Source organism: Mesoplodon bidens (genome assembly GCF_964165515.1).
Source record: "Mesoplodon bidens genome assembly, chromosome: 16".
NCBI classification, from domain to species: Eukaryota; Metazoa; Chordata; class Mammalia; order Artiodactyla; family Ziphiidae; genus Mesoplodon; species Mesoplodon bidens.
Window position 1 is genome coordinate 64,934,633 of NC_138173.1, and position 18,586 is coordinate 64,953,218.

General features: G+C 43.3%; 1 protein-coding gene across 5 annotated transcripts in view; it reads right to left on the reverse strand.

Moving 5' to 3' along the window:
* Positions 1 to 18,586, reverse strand: part of LRATD2 (LRAT domain containing 2) — an 83,225-nt gene that overhangs the window by 64,253 nt on the left and 386 nt on the right. The window contains exons 2-3 of one of the 5 annotated variants that reach the window (XR_014017828.1): positions 16,862 to 18,094; positions 13,360 to 15,803 (exon numbers count right to left, since the gene is read on the reverse strand). Coding sequence is in view for 2 of the 5 variants with exons in the window: in XM_081258909.1 (XP_081115035.1) it covers positions 17,060 to 17,998 (939 nt within the window). In the remaining 3 variants the exon portion in view is untranslated. Of the gene's footprint in view, positions 1 to 13,359; positions 18,367 to 18,586 lie in introns of those variants that run through there. The other 4 variants (XR_014017829.1, XR_014017827.1, XM_081258909.1 and 1 more) reach the window with 4 other exon arrangements.

An 18,586-nucleotide genomic window follows, 5' to 3' on the forward strand; every position in this document is an offset into this window, starting at 1 on the left:
ATGGAGATTGAATGAGGTAAGATGTACTGTGATGGGATGAATTGTTCCCTTCAGAAAAGATATGCTGAAGTCCTAACCTTCAATATCTCAGAATGGGATTTTATTTGGAAGTAAGGTCACTGTATCAATAGATGTAATTAGTTAAGATGAGGTCATACTGGAGTAAGGTAGGCCCTCCCTCCAATAGGATTGATGTCTTTATAAGAAGATGGCCATATGAAAACACAAACACACAGGGAGAATGACATTTGACAATGGAGGCAGAGACTGGAGTTACCCTACCACAAGCCAAGAAACGCCTGGGCTACCAGAAGCTAGGAAGAAGCAAGGAAGAATCCTCCCCCAGAGGCTTTTAAGGGACTTTGGCCCTGTCAACACCTTGATTTCAGATGTCTAACCTCCAAAACTGTGAAAGAATACATTTCCAATGTTTTAAGCCACCCAGTTTGTGATATTTTGTTATGGCAACACTAGGAAACTAATGCACATTTGAAGCTCTTAGAACAATACCTAGCATACAATAACTCCATAATTCATGCTAGAAATTATTCTCGATGGTTTACCTTGTTGTTTCTGTTAATCTTCAAAATGATTTTATAAGGGAGGTGTATTAATCTGCTCAGGGTAACATAATGAATGAAATACCATAGACTGGTGGTTTAAACAACAGAAATTTATTTATTTATTTATTTATTTATGCATGCCGTGCTGCACAGCTTGCGGGATCTTAGATCCCAGACCAGGGATTGAACCCAGGGCCACGGCAGTGAAAGCGCCAAGTCTTAACCGCTGGACCACCCGGGAATTTCCAAAAAACAGAAATTTATTTCTCACAGTTCTGGAAGCTAGAAGTCTATGATCAAGGTGCCAGTATGTCAGGTTCTGGTAAAGACCCACTTCCTGGTTTGCAGAAGGACAACTTCTGGATGCCTGCTCACATGGTGGAGAGAGACAGAGAGAGAGAGGGGAAGCAAGATTTCTGGTGTCTCTTCATATAAGGACACCAATCCCATCAAGGGGACTCCACCCTCACGACCTCATCTAAACCTAATTATCTCTAAAAGGCCCCACTTCCAAATACCAACACATTGGGGAGTTAGGGCTTCAACATATGAATTTTATGGGAACACAATTCAGTCCATAGTAATAGGTATTATTAACTCTCTTTTATAGGTATGAAAACTGGCCTCAGTGAGATTAATACAGAAGAAAAAATATAAAAGGGAAATGTTATTAAAAGGAGATTCCTGTAGATGTGTGAATTCCTCATGGGCATTTTCACATACAACCGTGTAGTTTCCATAGCAACTGTGGTATTATAGACCCTGAAATCAGAGAGCCTGAGTTCATTTTTACCTTCTGCCATTTACCAGCTCTGGGACCTTGGGCAAGTTACTTAATGACTAGGAGTCTCAATAGCCTTCCCTGCAAGATGAATGGTTCCTAACCTCATGGAGTGTGAGTATTAAATGACAAAATGCCTGTCAAGAGTGTCCCAGAGTGCCTGGCACAAAGTAGACATCAAGTAAGAGTTAAAACTTCAAAGATAAATACACAAAGATGTTTGGTGGAGCTGTGATTGTTCGAACAGATTTGGAAAACTTCGATACCCAACAATAAGTTAAATAAACTATCATTCATTCATACTGAGATGCTATACAAGCATAAAACAGAATAAGATAGATATATGTTGACTTCCTGGGTTCTTTTTCCTGTCCCTACCTACTGTGTGACTTTAGGCAAGTGCTTTAACCTCTCTGTGCCTCAGTTTCCCCAGCTGAAAAATGAAAATAAAAGCAGTACCTATTTCACAGAGTTGCCAAGAAGGTTAAATAACATACCATCTATATAAGATGCTTAAAATATTCTGAGGCACATAGCAAGGACATGCTAAGTATTAACCATTATTATAATTCCATTTGTATGGAAGGAAGGAAGGCTAATGACTCATTTACAGAAAAAGATACAAGAATCTGCTACTAATTGTTATTTCTTGGGAGTAAGGATGGCAAGTAGGAAGGAAAAGGGCTTCAACTTTCTCTTCACCCCTTCTGTACCACTGGAAACAAACCAACCCCACAATTATCAGCCGTCTCTTGTCCTTCCCTCTTTCTCCAGTAATGAAGAGTGGACCTGATGGTGCCTGAGCACTTTCTTTTACAGCCAGGCAGGGCTGCTCTTCAGCTGGGACTTGTGAGCACAGCAGATAAAAGATTTCCATCCTGGTTGGTCAACAGTCTCATCCTTGCCCCCATGATCCAACAAGGTAAAGGTTAACTCCTGGCCTGCTGGGGCCCTCCGGGAGCCTTTGGGATGCTGATTCACAGTGACCCTGGCTTCTTTACGGTCCTGTAGTCTAGGTTAGGAGACATTTTGGCTCTCACTCCTGGTGCCAGGCACAGAGCTTGGGGCTGCGCACCTACTGTATCTGCCTCTAAACAACTCTTCAGGTACTTAATTCTCATTTACCAAATGACGAAACCAAGGTTACCTATTACATGATCTGCCCAATAGCACACAGCTCATTAAGTGGCGTCTCTCTGGCTCCCAAGACCATGCTCCTTTCACTGTGTGTCTTTGCTTTCATTGGCTCACATTCCCTCTCTAAAAGTATTTGTATGCTCAGCTTCAACAAGTCCTTTTCAAAAAGTTTATTTTACCGGCATTGTAGTTCTGGTTCGTCTCAGCTGGGTTAGCAGTTTCAAGAACAGAGCAGAGTGATCAACTCTGTGAATAATTAACGAGTTGAGTTTGATCTCTGGCCTAAAATTGACTGCTCAACTTATTTGCCCTGAACAAAAGGACAAGGAAAATTCCCCTGTATTGGCACTGTTCAATGCCTGGAGAGAAAGGGAAGCCAGACGAATTATTCTCACTCTGGCCCCCTCTGAGAGATGTAGTCCCCTGTCCAAGGTCACAGGGGCTGAACCACACTTAGTGACTGGGACTTGACTCCATGGAGACTGGACATGGATTTGGAAATTAAATAGTTTCAGTTTAAGTCATTATGTGTGACCCTGGGCAAAGCTACTCATTCTCTCCCCTGGCTTCCTTTGTCATTTGTAAATGGCAGTTGTAGTATTTATAGGCACTAAGCTAACATTCTGCAGAAATTAATATTTTTCAGAAGTCATCAACCAATCACAATGCTGCAAATAGAGCTGCAGCAGGGTGCTGGAGGCCCCAGCTCTACAGGCAGCTACCTGTTACTGGACTGTGGGAATATCCATGGTGGCCCCAGGGCAGTGCCCAGGTGGTCAGGAAGATGAGAGTGCTACGGTGGTGAGGGGTGGGTTTCAGGGAAGCAGCTGTTTATCAACTGATATGAAAGTGTTTCAATATTTTAACAACAGGTACAGCTGTAGAATGAACACGGGTCCTTTGCAATGTTAGTATGCATTTCCAGGGGAATTTACTCTGTGCTTGGTACTAGGGCTAAACTTACCAATGATTCCATATAATCTTCACAAACACTCTGGAAAGTGCTACTTCAAGCCCTTTTTTTCAGATAAGGAAATTCTAACACTATAAAGTGACAATGGCTGGTAAGTGGTAGAACAGTTATCCAAATTCAGGCTGACCAGTGGCAGAGCCAGACTTGTATGCACAATGGGAGAGAGAAGGAAATCCTGGGCAATAGTGCACAACTGAACTTGAGAACATGGGTAAGAAAGGATGAATAAGAGAGCTGGGCTGTAGGACAATTCAAATGAGGAATAAAAACGCTGCAAGACATAGAGTCCTTGGGCAAAATTGACATTAAAAATCATTTATCTGAGAAGAAAGAAGAACTACAATCCTGCAAGCTGTGGAATAAAAACCACATTCACAGAAAGACAGACAAGATGAAAAGGCAGAGGGTTATGTACCAGATGAAGGAACAAGATAAAACCCCAGAAAAACAACTAAATGAAGTGGAGATAGGCAACCTTCCAGAAAAAGAATTCAGAATAATGATAGTGAAGATGATCCAGGACCTCGGAAAAAGAATGGAGGCAAAGATCAAGAAGGTGCAAGAAATGTTTAACAAACATCTAGAAGAATTAAAGAACAAACAGAGATGAACAATACAATAACTGAAATGAAAACTACACTAGAAGGAATGAATAGCAGAATAACTGAGGCAGAAGAACGGATAAGTGACCTGGAAGACAGAATGGTGGAATTCACTGCTGCAGAACAGAATAAAGAGAAAAGGATGAAAAGAAATGAAGACACCCTAAGAGACCTCTGGGATAACATTAAATGCAAGAACATTCGCATTGTAGGGGTCCCAGAAGGAGAAGAGAGAGAGAAAGGACCAGAGAAAGTATTTGAAGACCTTATAGTCGAAATATTCCCTAACATGGGAAAGGAAATAGCCACCCAAGTCCAGGAAGTACAGAGAGTCCCATACAGGATACACCCAAGGAGAAACAGGCTGAGACACATAGTAATCAAATTGGCAAAAATTAAAGACAAAAAAATTATTAAAAGCAGCAAGGGAAAAATGACAAATAACATACAAGGGAACTCCCATAAGGTTAAGAGCTGATTTCTCAGCAGAAACTCTACAAGCCAGAAGGGAGTGGCATGATATACTTAAAGTGATGAAAGGGAAGAACATACAACCAAGATGACTCTACCTGGTAAGGATCTCATTCAGATTCAATGGAGAAATCAAAAGCTTTACAGACAAGCAAGAGCTAAGAGAATTCAGCACCACCAAACCAGCTCTACAACAAATGCTAAAGGAACTTCTCTAAGTGGGAAACACAAGAGGAGAAAAGGACGTATGAAAACAAACCCAAAACAATTAAGAAAATGGTCATAGGACATACATATCGATAATTACCTTAAACGTGAATGGATTAAGTGCTCCAACCAAAAGACACATGCTTGCTGAATGAATACAAAAACAAGACCCATATATATGCTGTCTACAGGAGACCCACCTCAGACCTAGGGACACATACAGACTGAAAGTGATGGGATGGAAAAAGATATTCCATGCAAATGGAAATCAAAAGAAAGCTGGAGTAGCTATACTCATATCAGAGAAAATAGACGTGAAAATAAAGAATGTTACAAGAGGCAAGGAAGGACACTACATAATGATCAAGGGATCAATCCAAGAAGAAGATGTAACAATTATAAATATATATGCACCCAGCATAGGAGCACCTCAATACACAAGGCAACTGCTAACAGCTCTAAAAGAGGAAATAGACAGTAACGCAATAATAGCGGGGGACTTTAACACCTCACTTACACCAATGGACAGATCATCCAGACAGAAAATTAATAAGGAAACACAAGCTTTAAATGACACAATAGACCAGATAGATTTAATTGATATTTATAGGACACTCCATCCAAAAACAGCAGATTACACTTTCTTCTCAAGTGCGCATGGAACATTCCCCAGGATAGATCACATCTTAGGTCACAAATTAAGCCTCAGTAAATTTAAGAATATTGAAATCATATCAAGAACCTTTTCTGACCAGAACACTATGAGATTAGAAATCAATTACAGGGAAAAAAAAGTAAGAAACACAAACACATGGAGGCTAAACAATACGTTACTAAATAACCAAGAGACCACTGAAGAAATCAAAGAGGAAATCAAAAACACCTAGAGACAAATAACAATGAAAACACAATGATCCAAAACCTATGGGATGCAAGCAAAAGCAGTTCTAAGAGGGAAGTTTATAGCTATACAAGCCCACCTCAAGAAACACTCAAGTAAACAATCTAACCTTACACCTAAAGGAACTACAGAAAGAAGAACAAACAAAACCCAAAGTTAGCAGAAGGAAAGAAATCATAAAGATCAGAGCAAAAGTAAATGAAACAGAAACAAAGAAAACAATAGCAAAGATCAATAAAACTAAAAGCTGGTTCTATGAGAAGATAAAGAAAATTGATAAACCATTAGCCAGACTCATCCAGAAAAAGAGGGAGAGGACTCAAATCAATAAAATTAGAAATGAAAAAGGAGAAAGTACAACAGACACCGCAGAAATACAAAGCATCCTAAGAAACTACTACAAGCAACTCTATGCCAATCAAATGGACATCCTAGAAGAAATAGGCAAATTCTTAGAAAGGTATTACCTTTCAAGACTGAACCAGGAAGAAATAGAAAATATGAACAGACCAATCACAAGTAATGAAATAGAAACTGTGATTAAAAATCTTCCAACAAACAAAAGTCCAGGACCAGGTGGCTTCACAGGGGAATTCTATCAAACATTTAGAGAAGAGCTAACACCCATCCTTCTCAAACTCTTCCAAAAAATTACAGAGGAAGGAACACTCCCAAACTCATTCTATGTGGCCATTATCACCCTGATACCAAAACCAGACAAAGATACTACAAAAAAAGAAAATTACAGACCAATATCACTGATGAATATAGATGCAAAACTCCTCAACAAAATACTAGCAAACAGAATCCAACAACACATTAAAAGACTCATACACCATGATCAAGTGGGATTATCCCAGGGATGCAAGGATTCTTCAATATATGCAAATCAATCAATGTGGTACACCATATTAACAAACTGAAGAATAAAAACCATATGATCATCTCAATAAATGCAGGCTTAAAGGGCAGGTAGAGAGAGACATTAAATAGGGAGGTAAGAATGTGATCGTAGCTTTATGATGATACCAAAGTCCAGAGCTTCAATTCTTCGGTTGTCAGGTTGGGTAGAAACCAGAGTCAAATGCACTTGGGTTGTTGATATGTATGTATGTATGTATGTATGTATGTATGTATGTATGTATGTGTGTGTGTGTGTGTGTATGTGTGTGTGTGTGTGTGTGTGTGTGTGTGCAAACATATTTATGATTTTCTCCCAAATACCTGGGGCCAGATGGTGTTAACCATTACGAAACCATGTTGTACCACCTCTGACCATCTTAACTCTGATTAAGTTTGTTTGGCTTAACCTGTTCCAATCTGAAATTCATCTGTGAGATTTTGGGATTGAGTCATGAACACTGGGCAAAACAGAAAAAGAGAAAATAGATAATGACAGCAACCAGTCCCTGAGCATATACCTTCCTGCCAGGACCACTTCTGGGTGATTTATGTGTATTACCACTAACTCCATATAACCCTGCTTGGTAGGTGACATATTATACCCACTTTACAAATGAATACAATGCAGCCTCCCAAGCCAGGGGAGGTCATCTGTCCAGGTGGTGTAGCAAGGGAGGTGCTGGGGTGTCAGCCCAGGCTTAATTCCAACCATAGGCAATGTTTTCCCCAGTGCCTCTCAGCTCCCTCAAAACACAGAGAAAGCAGCCTCAATCCTCACCATGTTGGGACTGCTTGGCTATGCCCAAAGTCAGCTGGATAATGGTGCTAAAGATAAGGGAACACTTTGACTTAATATCCTTTCAGTTTTCGATAATGTTCCCTAGTTGGCTGAAATCTATATCAGCACTATGAAAAAGAAAAAAGGAATTGCTAAGCAATTTATAGTATTCGTCCTCAAAACCCCCTCCCCCCATCACCCACCCCAGCCACATACAAAGACAGATGTGTGTCTTACTCCTAAAATACAGGATTGATGAGATGGGAGCAGGATTATGTCAGAATTTTTCTCTGATAATACCTCCCATTACCTGCTTAAGTCTACCCAGGAAGCCTATCCTGGACCCTTCCCCACCCCACTATGTGGGGTTAGCCACCAGACCCCCTGCCCTTCCAGTGCCACCATAATTCCTGATGCCTACCTATCCTCCATCATCACACTTTAATCACAAGGTAATGCATTCATTGTTTGCCTGTTTTCCTCAGCGGAATGTGAGCAGGCACGTGTAGTATAGGGACCCTGCGGCATTCCTATTTCTAGCCCTAGCGAGTAGCACATTGCCTGGCAGGCCCCAATAAATACTTAAAGAATGAATGAACGCAGTTCTAGCCAGGAATGTCTGTTGGAAGGGCAAAGAAAGCAGAAGGGCCCAGCAGAGAAGTGTCTCTTAAGGTTTGATAAGAGCAGCTGAAAATAGTCCAATTCTTAGCTTGGGAAGGGAAAGAAATAAAGAACATGTCTTGTGTAAAACTCCTTTGTATGATACTATAATGGTGGATGCATTTCTCAAAACCAATGAATGTACAACGCAAAGAGTGAAAACTAGTGTAAACTATGGTTGATAATAACGTCAGTGTTGGTTCATCCTTTGTAACAAAGGCACCACTCTGATACCCATGTTGATGGAAGGGGAGGCTGTGTGGTTAGGAGGGGGGTTATATGGGAATTCTGTGCTTTCCACTCAATTTTTTTGTAAATCTAAAACTACTCTAAAAAAATTAAGTGTATTAGTATTTTTTAAAGTAGTAAAATAGATGTCAGCACAAAGAACTGCCACCACGTGATGTTTTATGGCTTTATGAACAACCTTGCTCTTTCTCAAGTACAAAAAGAAACAGACCCCATTAAAATAAAGTAGAATAAATCATGCCTATCTATTGAAGATAAAGGAGAATTCTCTCATGGGTATGATGTATTGGCCAAGAGTAGAGCCAGGTAGCAGAGAGAAATGAACTCGAGTGTGTGTGGGAGGGGGGAATGAGGGGGAGGAATCAGTGTTCGAAAAGCAAAATTAAAAACAAAAATTCTAAGCACTTTTTCCAAAATAAAGGAGACATGGATTAATTTATTTCTATCATCCTCTTTTTCCTTATCCATGGACCAGCTTTGGACTTCTAATATGAAAGATCATTAAAAAAATTTGCCAATTCTCAAAAAAAAGTTTTGTGTACAGTTTCTACTTTTCACAATAAAAGCACTCCCTGAAATTCCATCATATTATTACTATCACTAATTTTTTTACATTTTACATATTAATTTTTTATATGAATGAGGAGACGTTTAGGGTTATGGCCAAGGAATCAGTATTAATTAGTATTAATTAATTATAAGTAGAGCAACTACTATAACCACCTCAAAGTTGCACTTGGAATCTTGTCATAGACTCCTGCTCGAGTTGGGTGCTCCACACACAGAAACGTAGATCCAGGGTCCTAGAGGGTAAAGGGACTTCCTCAAGGTCATATATTCTTTTTTTTTTAAATATAAATTTATTTATTTATTTTTGGCTGCATTGGGTCTTCATTGCTGCCTGCAGGCTTTCTCTAGTTGCGGCGAGCGGGGGCTACTCTTTGTTGCAGTGCACGGGCTTCTCACTGCGGTGGCTTTTCTTGTTGTGGAGCACGGGCTCTAGGTGCACAGGCTTCAGTATTTGTGGCATGCGGGCTCAGTAGTTGTGGCTCGCGGGCTCTAGAGTGCAGGCTTAGTAGTTGTGGCACACGGGCTTAGTTGCTCCACGGCATGTGGGATCTTCCTGGACCAGGGCTCGAACCCATATCCCCTACATTGGCAGGCGGATTCTTAACCACTGCGCCACCAGGGAAGTCCAAGGTCATATATTCTTAATAGAGCCATTTGTGGCAGAGCCAACCAATATGGCCATCATGCCACACCTAAGTGTCCCATATGTGCTTGATTTACTTTGTCTCATGTAAGCCAGTGAACGCCTCTATGTTGGAGGCACTAATTTTTAAATAAGTCAAGGTGGCTTAAAAATGTTACTAACTTGGCAAGGTCACATAGCAGGTCAGCTGGAAGCAAGCCTGTGTGATCTGACCTCAGCCTGGAGGGGTAAAAAGAGTCACAAAAGGGCAGAGAGAAGAGGGACAGTTTGAGGAGGGATTGTCACAGTGCCCAGCCACAGGGAAGGGGGCATAATTATAGGTTGGCCAATTTCACCCTAGCCCTGTCACTATTACACAGGATGGATAAAAACGTAAAATTCCTCATGGCTGAGAGTTGCCTTTCCTCTTTTTCCTGCCTCTTTTTGCCTCCCAGAGTCACTTGCTCCAGAGTTGCTGCAACAAGAGTGAAAATATGTGTGCTATTCAGATCATGCTGCATGCCAAAAGTTGGAGCAGAATAAGGTGCTATGCATTCTCCCAGGGTAAGGAGAAGGGGGGAGGAGCCAAAGGGGTGGAAGTGGTCAGATGACCTCTCAGTGGAGAAACCATGGCCTAGGGCTTGGAAGACCAGCATTCCTGCTCCTGGCCAGAAGCAGTTGTTTATTAGCTACGTGTCCATGTACAAATCACCTCATTTCTCTAAACCTGTTTCCTCAACTATTAAATGAAGATATTAGTATCTGTCCAGAAAGGCTATTGTGATGATTAAAATAGGACAGTGCAGGCAAGGTGACCTCATCATTGTCAATATTACTATCTATTGCAATAATCCCTTCTTATCCCCTCTTGGCTCTCCAGCACCTAGCACCTTAGAAGTTCACAGGAAATAACTTGTTGAATTAATGAGTAAACATATAAAATGTAGAAACAAGTTAAATGGTTCTTCTACTAAAGATCAAAGCTCAAGGAACATTTCAAACACTACAGCAGGAGCTCAACAACTTATGCATTAACTACAGTTATTTAGCTAAGAAATTCTCTAAGACTAAAGGGAAGACTTCTCTCTCCCAGACAGTAACTTTATTTTGAATAAGGCTTTTGAACACCTATAATATCCCAGATTTTCTCTAGTTAATCTCAGTAGCTAATGATCTGGGCTTTATGTGCATTGTTTCATTTTGGACTCAAAACCAACCATGTGAAGTTGATACTATTACTATATTATATTACATGTATCACATATTATGTTATTTTAGAAATACAACTGATATTCAGAATTGAATTGACCAATGCAATAAGCCACATTGCACATAGGAAAGAAATAAAGTTTCCAAGCAGGTGTCTAATTTCTCCCAAGGTTATCAGCAGGACCAGAAGTAGAGAAACCCAGGTAGTTTGACTGTCAAGCCTTAACTGCTATTTGATTCTGTGGGCCTAGGACCAAACCCTCTACCTCCAGTTTAGCCTAACAACTGCGAATCCTCAAAGATATGAGGTTAAAAAGAAGGCACAGAATATTGATAATCAAACCTTGGGAGTTAATTACATTGTTGCACAAGTTTCCCAAAAGAGCAGTGAGCTAATCTTTTGAGTCATTTATGGCCACACTAGACAAGGCAGGAGAGACTGGATCATAGCAGCGGCTTGTGTTAGCCAACTGTACAAAAGAACCTCTGTTTCAATCATGGCTCCAAGGCTATGGCGCGCAGGCTATAACACCTGTTGCTCCCGCTTACCTCTGTCCCCATCAAGCCTAGCCTGGCCGCTGCTCCTTTCACTTGCACTGGGCAAAGGCCCCAATTCACACACATCATTACCTGGCTGGCAATATAAGCCATCAGTAGCATGAGCAGTACAGCCTCTAGATATGTAAGAGGGGAGGACAGTCACGTTTGCTCTCCCTGTTCAATCCATCCTCAAAACCACCGCGACGTCACCTCTTCAAACCACAGTCCTGACATCACCTTGAGTTAATAGCAGGGGCTTTCTAGACCAACAAATCCCAACCTCCAAATTCATTCATTCACTCAGACTTTGAGAGTATCTCTGCCTGTTCCTGTGTTAAGTGTCAGATACGCTGAATTAGACAACAGGTTGCAGAAGGGAACCCCAAGGAGAAATGGCTACCACCGGAGCATTAAGCAAAGACATTCTGAGAGCACTCAACTTTCATTAATTTACTCCCCAGCCTTCCTCCCTGAATTAATGTAATCAGTGTCCACTCTGAAGCACCTGACTTTATCCTCTCAAAGTTCAGCATAAATGCATCTTCAGGGAAGCCTACTGACTCAGTGATGGAGAGCCTCTCCCTACACCCTGCACATTTCTTTCACTGCACCTATCCCATCTCTAAATTCCTTCTTGTGAAGATTTTGGTAGTAAGTAGTTATCTGTCTTATCTATTAGAAAGTAAGTCACAGGACGGACACTGTGGATCTGGTTTACCTTAGGCAATGGAATTTAGGAGACTCCCCATTAAATACTTCGTGAAGATTAGTTATATTAGTTACATCCTTTCCTCTACCATCGTTGTACCTTCAGGGCTTTGATCTGATTTCTCCAATTTCTCTGAGTACTCCAATTAAACCTACACATATCTGCTTTATTTGAATACCGATCAACCATCAGCACTTCACAGGACCACCTTTCATTATATTTGTTCTACATGTATGAGTGAAATTTGATTTCCCCTTAGAAACAAGCTCAGGGGTAGAGATTATCTAAGGTTTTTGTTCGTCTCTAAACTTTTTACGTTCTAGTGTCTCGTCTAGGGCTCAGCACCCTCTAGCCCCTCATACTCAGTACCTTGCTGTGATTGCAAATCACAGACACTAACCTTTCTTGCAGCTGCCGTGCAGATAAAATTGTGTTTAATGAGCAGTTTTTCCAGGAAATTCAGTAAAGGGAAATAAAAGCCCTTTGGCACACATTTTGGGCCTGCTCATTTTAGAGGTCCTTTTAAACACTTCCAAACATGTCCTTTTCCTACATGAAGCAAACTCAGTCCATTTAGGAGAACGAGGAACAGCAGCCTCCACCAAAATCACCCCAAAATATATGTACATTCTATATTAGGCTCCCTTCCCTCTACTTTCCTGTGCAGTGAGAACCATGATAAAGGACAACCACTCTAGGGAAAAATGGTCTCACTGCTGCTTGAGCTCTCGATAACCTTCAGCATTCAACACTCTTCCTATTTAAAATCCTCACGGGAGCCTGTTGATGGAGCCCAGGTTTTTGAGCCTCACAGGACTGTGGTAGTGACTTCAGGTGCTGGTCTAAGGAGTGCTGGTGGCCTCCCACACGCCAGTCCCAGAGGCCACATCTGCTCCTGTACCTACTGCTGGCACCTGCATCCTTTATCATGTCAGCAGTGCCACTTGATCACATGCGCCTGTTTTCTGTAGTTAAATCACTCAGCGAACCCATTCCCTTTGTCTGGGATTCTGAAACCACCTAAGACGCCAACATGGGTTACTGATCTATTACCAAACCTCCCCAGTACAGACTCCAAAATGTGAGTGTGGTTTCTGGCAACGTTTGCATTGATCCTGAAAAAAACTCAATGGGTATTGAAAATTTATGTTCACAAGATGTTCTTCATGAACATGGAGCCTAGAAGCAACAGGTAATTAATTCCCACACAGTAAATGCAGGGAGGGTTTTCAGTCACTAAATGAATTCAAAATGTTTACTGGGTAATGTAAAGATGAAACACACTTAATATTTCAGAAAAATTCCAGTTAAGCCGAGGAGCTTGGATTTGGACCAAAAATGGCAGAAAGAAAGTATACAAATGGAAAAAAAAACATATATAAATAGAGTTAACTCTAATGAATGGTTTATTGGAAACCCTCAGAGCATTTTTCAAAAGGACTTGACAGATCCTATTGCAATAAGACATAGTGAAGAGGAAATGGTTTAAAAGATGTCATCAATCTTTTATTTTACTAAGCACTTGCCCTTCATTTTGAAGGAAATGATACAATTTCAAATCGGAACCTCCTTCTCAAGAAGTGGTGTGAGAACATAACATTGATTTAACATACAATCTTCAACAAAAGTAAAGTTTACACAATTCACTAGGAAATAAAATACATGAAATTTATCAAGTTAGTCAGTGTAATTCTCCATGGGTCACAAGTATCGCTAAGAAAACATAATGAAAAGCTGAATAAACCAGTCAAGTTTATAGTTACCCTGATTAAAAAAAAATTTTCACAAATAAAATGTAACTTTGCAAACAAATCCTTTCAATGATGATCACACTAGATTTTATTTTAATTTACAAAAAAAAACAATGGTTAGACAATCACATAATATCAAGAGTCTTCAACACAGTGGATTCCATTTTGTTAAGAGAAAAAAAATAGAAAACAAGTAATCCTTAAATTTTCTTCACTCTCCATAGCATATGTTGTAGAAAATTAAAGTTTTGCTTCCAAAAATATGTTTCCATGTGGTTATGGTGTTGTCGACTGGTGCTCTTAGGGCCAGAAGCAGCAAAGACATGAGAAATTTAACTACTGAAGTGTCATTTTTCATAAAAACTAAAAATTTCCTTAAAGGTCTGGAGTAAAGTCTTCTGCTAGGCTTGTTAGTGCTATAAAGTCATTTTAAATTAAATGTAGAATAAAACTACAAAAAGTATGAGTTCTTTCAATATAAAAAGTTGTGTAGCTGAAGTTGTAGGCTCCTTTGCCATACATAAGCAGTCTCAATAAAATATTTGCTCAAGTAAGAAAATATAATTTGTCTGATTATATTTAGCATCCGTTCCAGTTGGGTGTCCTGCTTATCCCTGCCAGAGCTTCTAAAGAACATTAGAATCAATATTCCTTGCCTTCAAAGAGCATCCGTAATTCACAGTACAAAACAGTTCTAGAATCTTAGTCCTAAGGAGAAACAAAAATTATTAAATATATATATATATATATTTTAAAGTGCCAGATGTAGCCATTGCCTGGACATTAAAAACTCTTATCCACAACACTGCCATCTTCAAGAAAGATGCCAACAGTTGATTCAGTCCCCTTTCCTTGCAACCTTCAGTGGCTGGTTGGTGCTTTACTTTAAGCATGATGACCCTAATAAAACTTCCAACAGAATCACTGTTCCGAAGCATTACGTACTTCACATCTCTGGTACCCTGTAAAAACACGTGATAAAGCAGCATCTGGAGTAGATCTTTCCTCTTCTAGATCATTTTCAAGCCCTGTTATCAAAAACCTCTTCTCTAGAGGGAGAATGCTACTACTGATATGGATTATATAGGAGTTCTTCCTTCAAGTTGAGATTTCTCACAAAGCTGTTTGTAACAGAGTCACTGCTGTCCCTCGGTGTGACCAATGACATTCACTTTCCATTGAGGGGTGAAGGAGGGAGACAGAGACCGGGCAGTGGAAAAGAGAGCTGGCTGGCTAGCCCAGAGCTGCTAGACAGTGGCTCTGTTCTTCTCTCTTGCTGTCTGCACAATGTCATTACATGCAACTTTCCCTTGATTGTGTTAAACATAAAAGACAATCCAAATCTAGAAGGCTCTCCTAAATGTCTTTACCCACGTTTACCTTGCTCCGCTTTTCCATGAGCAAAAGAATACAAACACAAAACTGCGAGATTATTAAACAAGAAAACTAGATCAACATTTCCAACAGGAGACTGACGCTTCTCCAAATTCTTGGACCAGGGCTGAGTGTGGTTCATCTTTAACAGTGACAGGACCTGTTTGGGGATTCCTGTGAAAACAGGGAACATAGCTAATGCCCTTGTAATGAAATAATTTCATGTTGAGGTGCTATAAAGGTCTAGGCTTTTAAAAATTATGGCCTCAAATTCCCAAGTTTAAAAAAAGTAGGTGGACAAGGAAATCCTTCAAGTTTTGTTGCCTTGATTTAAAGATCTCCAGGCAGGAGGCCTGAGGATGGCCACCACTGAGGAACACTCAAGTATGAGTCTACTCCAGCTGTAAGAATGGGGTCACAAAATGACTTGTTCAGTGCAATCTATAATGATTCCCAAGAGAAAAAAAAGAAACTTTACTCAACTTTTGAGATAGCATTAGCAATGCCAATGTGCAGCAGAGAAGGATTTTGAAATCAAGGGCACACCTCATTAAAGAGCTCACATGAAAACAAAGGACAGATTGTACACATTTTTTAAAGCCTCAGAGTAAAGCAAACACAGCAGCAGATTCAAATAGTATCAGCCATCCTGCTTCGGACAGATCCCACACTCACCAATCCATGCTTTAGGACTGCCACCAGATCTGGCGCTGACTACACCAGGTTGCACTTATTTATGATGGCTGTCACCCCTCTTCATGGAGAAAGCATTCTGAAGGGGTGTTCTCCAAGCGACAAGAAGACTGCAGCAATATAGCAAGACTTTACATCTTGAATTAAATTGCATCGAGTGTGGCTAGCAAAATAAACAACTATCACTGAAATATGCCTCAAGCCTAAGATTTTACCACCAGCAAAACAAAACTGAGGGGGATGAGGCAGTGAAGGAAAAAAAAAATTCACAGGACCACCACACCAAAGCCTTAAATTAAAAAAAAAAAAAAAAAAAAGGTACCTTCACTAGTCAGGAAGAGAGTCAGGTGGGGGAATGGACAGGAAACGGACTGATTCCTGCCAGGGCAACCCTGTTTGGCTGTTTCTGTAGTGGATACCTTATGGGGTGGCGGCAGCCAACCTCCCGTGTGACCTGGGGATGAACACGGCCAAGCAGGCTTAATTAGATCAGAGACACAAAGGGCTATTCCCTCCTTTGATAACAAATACCGCAGCTGTAAGTGCCTACGATAGCAAGCGAGAAACAAAGGCAGCAAAACAGAACCAAAATTGAATCCTTCCTTTAGCTGGCCCCTGACAATGATTTACATGTAACCTGGGAAGTGGCGATGGCCCAGGAGACTCAGCTGGAAGCCAGCTCCAGAAGACAAATCGCTTGGGGATGGGGAGGGGGCAAGGAGCAAAATCTTTGTTTTGTAGCCCAAGTTTACTCAACTACTTGCTACACTTCACAGGGGGCTGCTTGATTTCAGTCTGCGGCTCCCAGACCTGGTCCTGGGTTTACCAGCCTTGCACCCCAGAAGAACCACAAGATCAATCACCCCAGCTTCCCGGATCCCTCACACTGCTCTTTCGAGGCAACACCACCACAAACCTGCTCTGGCTTTACTACAGGGCATCCTGCAAGCCCACGGTAGGAGGGGAAGCGGTCGGAAGGCAACAGCAGGCATTGGTACTCTGAACTTCTCTCCACCCCTAAGTGCATAAGAGGCGTCGATTTTTGGACCCAAGTCCAGCAGGGATTAAGTGTCTGGCAAGTCCGCAGTGTGCCTCACCTCGGGAAAGGAAGACAGATTGAGCCGGCGGGCAAGAAGCCCAGAAGCGCCCCCGGCCAAAGTGCTCCTACCTGCTCCCTCTTCCTCCTCCGTCCAAGATAACAAACTCAAGCCACAGCTGGCTGCGCTTTTCGCCAACTCTCCGTTTTCCAAATGTCCCAGGAGCCCAGATGGGGCCCAGAAGGTGGTGGAGGAGGGAGTGAGAGGAGGGAGGGAGCAGCGGCTGCTACAAACAGCTCCCTCACACGGCTCCGCTCTCAGCTCGCCCGTCAGTGAACCACCGCCTCTCGGGCCCCCTCCTCCCGGGCGGGCGCGGGGGGGCGCCCGGGAGGCGGCGTAGTCCGCGCGGCGTCGCTGTCGCCTACGTCCGGCTCGGCGGGCTGCAGGTGCGTGGCGAGCTCCTGCAGCACCGCGGCGCGCCCGATCTGGTCGTTGCGCCGCTTCTCCATGATCAGGTCCTCCAGGCTCTGGAACTCGAGCGTGTGGCTGCGCTGCGCAGAGAGCTGGATCTGCAGCCGGTAGGGCTGCTTACCGATGCGCAGCTCGCCGCCGATCTTGAACTCGCGCTTGCCGTAGCGGCACCAGGCGGCGAAGCTCTCCGAGTTGCGCCAGCTCAGCTCGCGCTCCTTGGCGCCCACGTGCGCCAGCGCGTTGCGCACCACGGCGCTGGGGCTCAGCGGCTTGTAGCGGTATAGCTCGTTTACCACGCGGCCGCGGCGGCCCTGGCTCGCGTCCGTCAGGAAGCTGTTGCTCACCTCCAGCCGGTGCAAATGCACCACCTGGAAGTTGCCCACGTAGACAGCCCAGTGCGGGTACTGCGCCTGCGACACGAACTCCACCAGGTCGCCAGGCCTGCACTTGTTGAGCAGGTTCTCGGGCGTGTAGGTGCTCAGCGCCGCGGAGCCCGGCGCGAAGCTTTTCTGGTAGATGCACTCGTCGCGGTAGAACACGGAGCACTCCACCTCGTGCAGCCGCGGGTCATAGGGCTGCGGCGAGGGCAGCGGCAGCCCGTCCCCGCCGTCGGGCAAACCGCCGCCACCGCCATCCGGACCCTGGGGCGGCGGCTGCGGCTCCACGTCCTCGTCGTCATTGGAGAAGATGTAGGAGACCCCGATGCGGGGCCCGTCGTCCCGGTCCACGCCCGTCGGGTCGGCAGTGGGAACTTCCTTATAACTTAGGTGGGTCAGTTTCTCCACCTGGTTGCCCATCACGCTGCGGACACACGTTCACACCGCCGTGAGAGGAGAAAGCGAAACCACCACTAGGGTCATTGGCACAGGTCCCCGGACAGGGGCTCAGACCACCTGTTGGGAGAGGAAGGCAAGGAAGCCATGTAGGAGCCCTTCCGTGAAACGTGCGATTTGTTCTTAGGAGGAAGAAAGGTTGGGTGTCGGGCACCTGGAGCCATTTTACGGGGAGTCTCAGATGTGGCGAGCTTTTCCTCACTTTTCCGCCTCCAGGGTCACGGTCGCAGGAGGCCGGGCAACTCCAGCTCTCCCCCGCCCCCAGCCCTTCACCTCACCCGGGCAAAAGCCCATTGCATCAGCGACTCCTACCGCTTCCGCCAGCGCCCTACCTGCCAATCCCAAGCAGGAGGGAGAAAGGAAAAGAAACTTTAATTCCCCTTTCCTAGCCCCCTCCTTTCACCTCAGGGTCCTAAGTTACCCCAGAGACATCCCCCCATCCATCGCTGAGGAAACCGGCTAGGACCCCGCAGCGCGGCCCGGGCAGGTGAGCCGCCCTACCTGGCTCACCTGCGGTGCTTTCTCCTCCCGTCTTGCCCGCCCCTCCCCCCG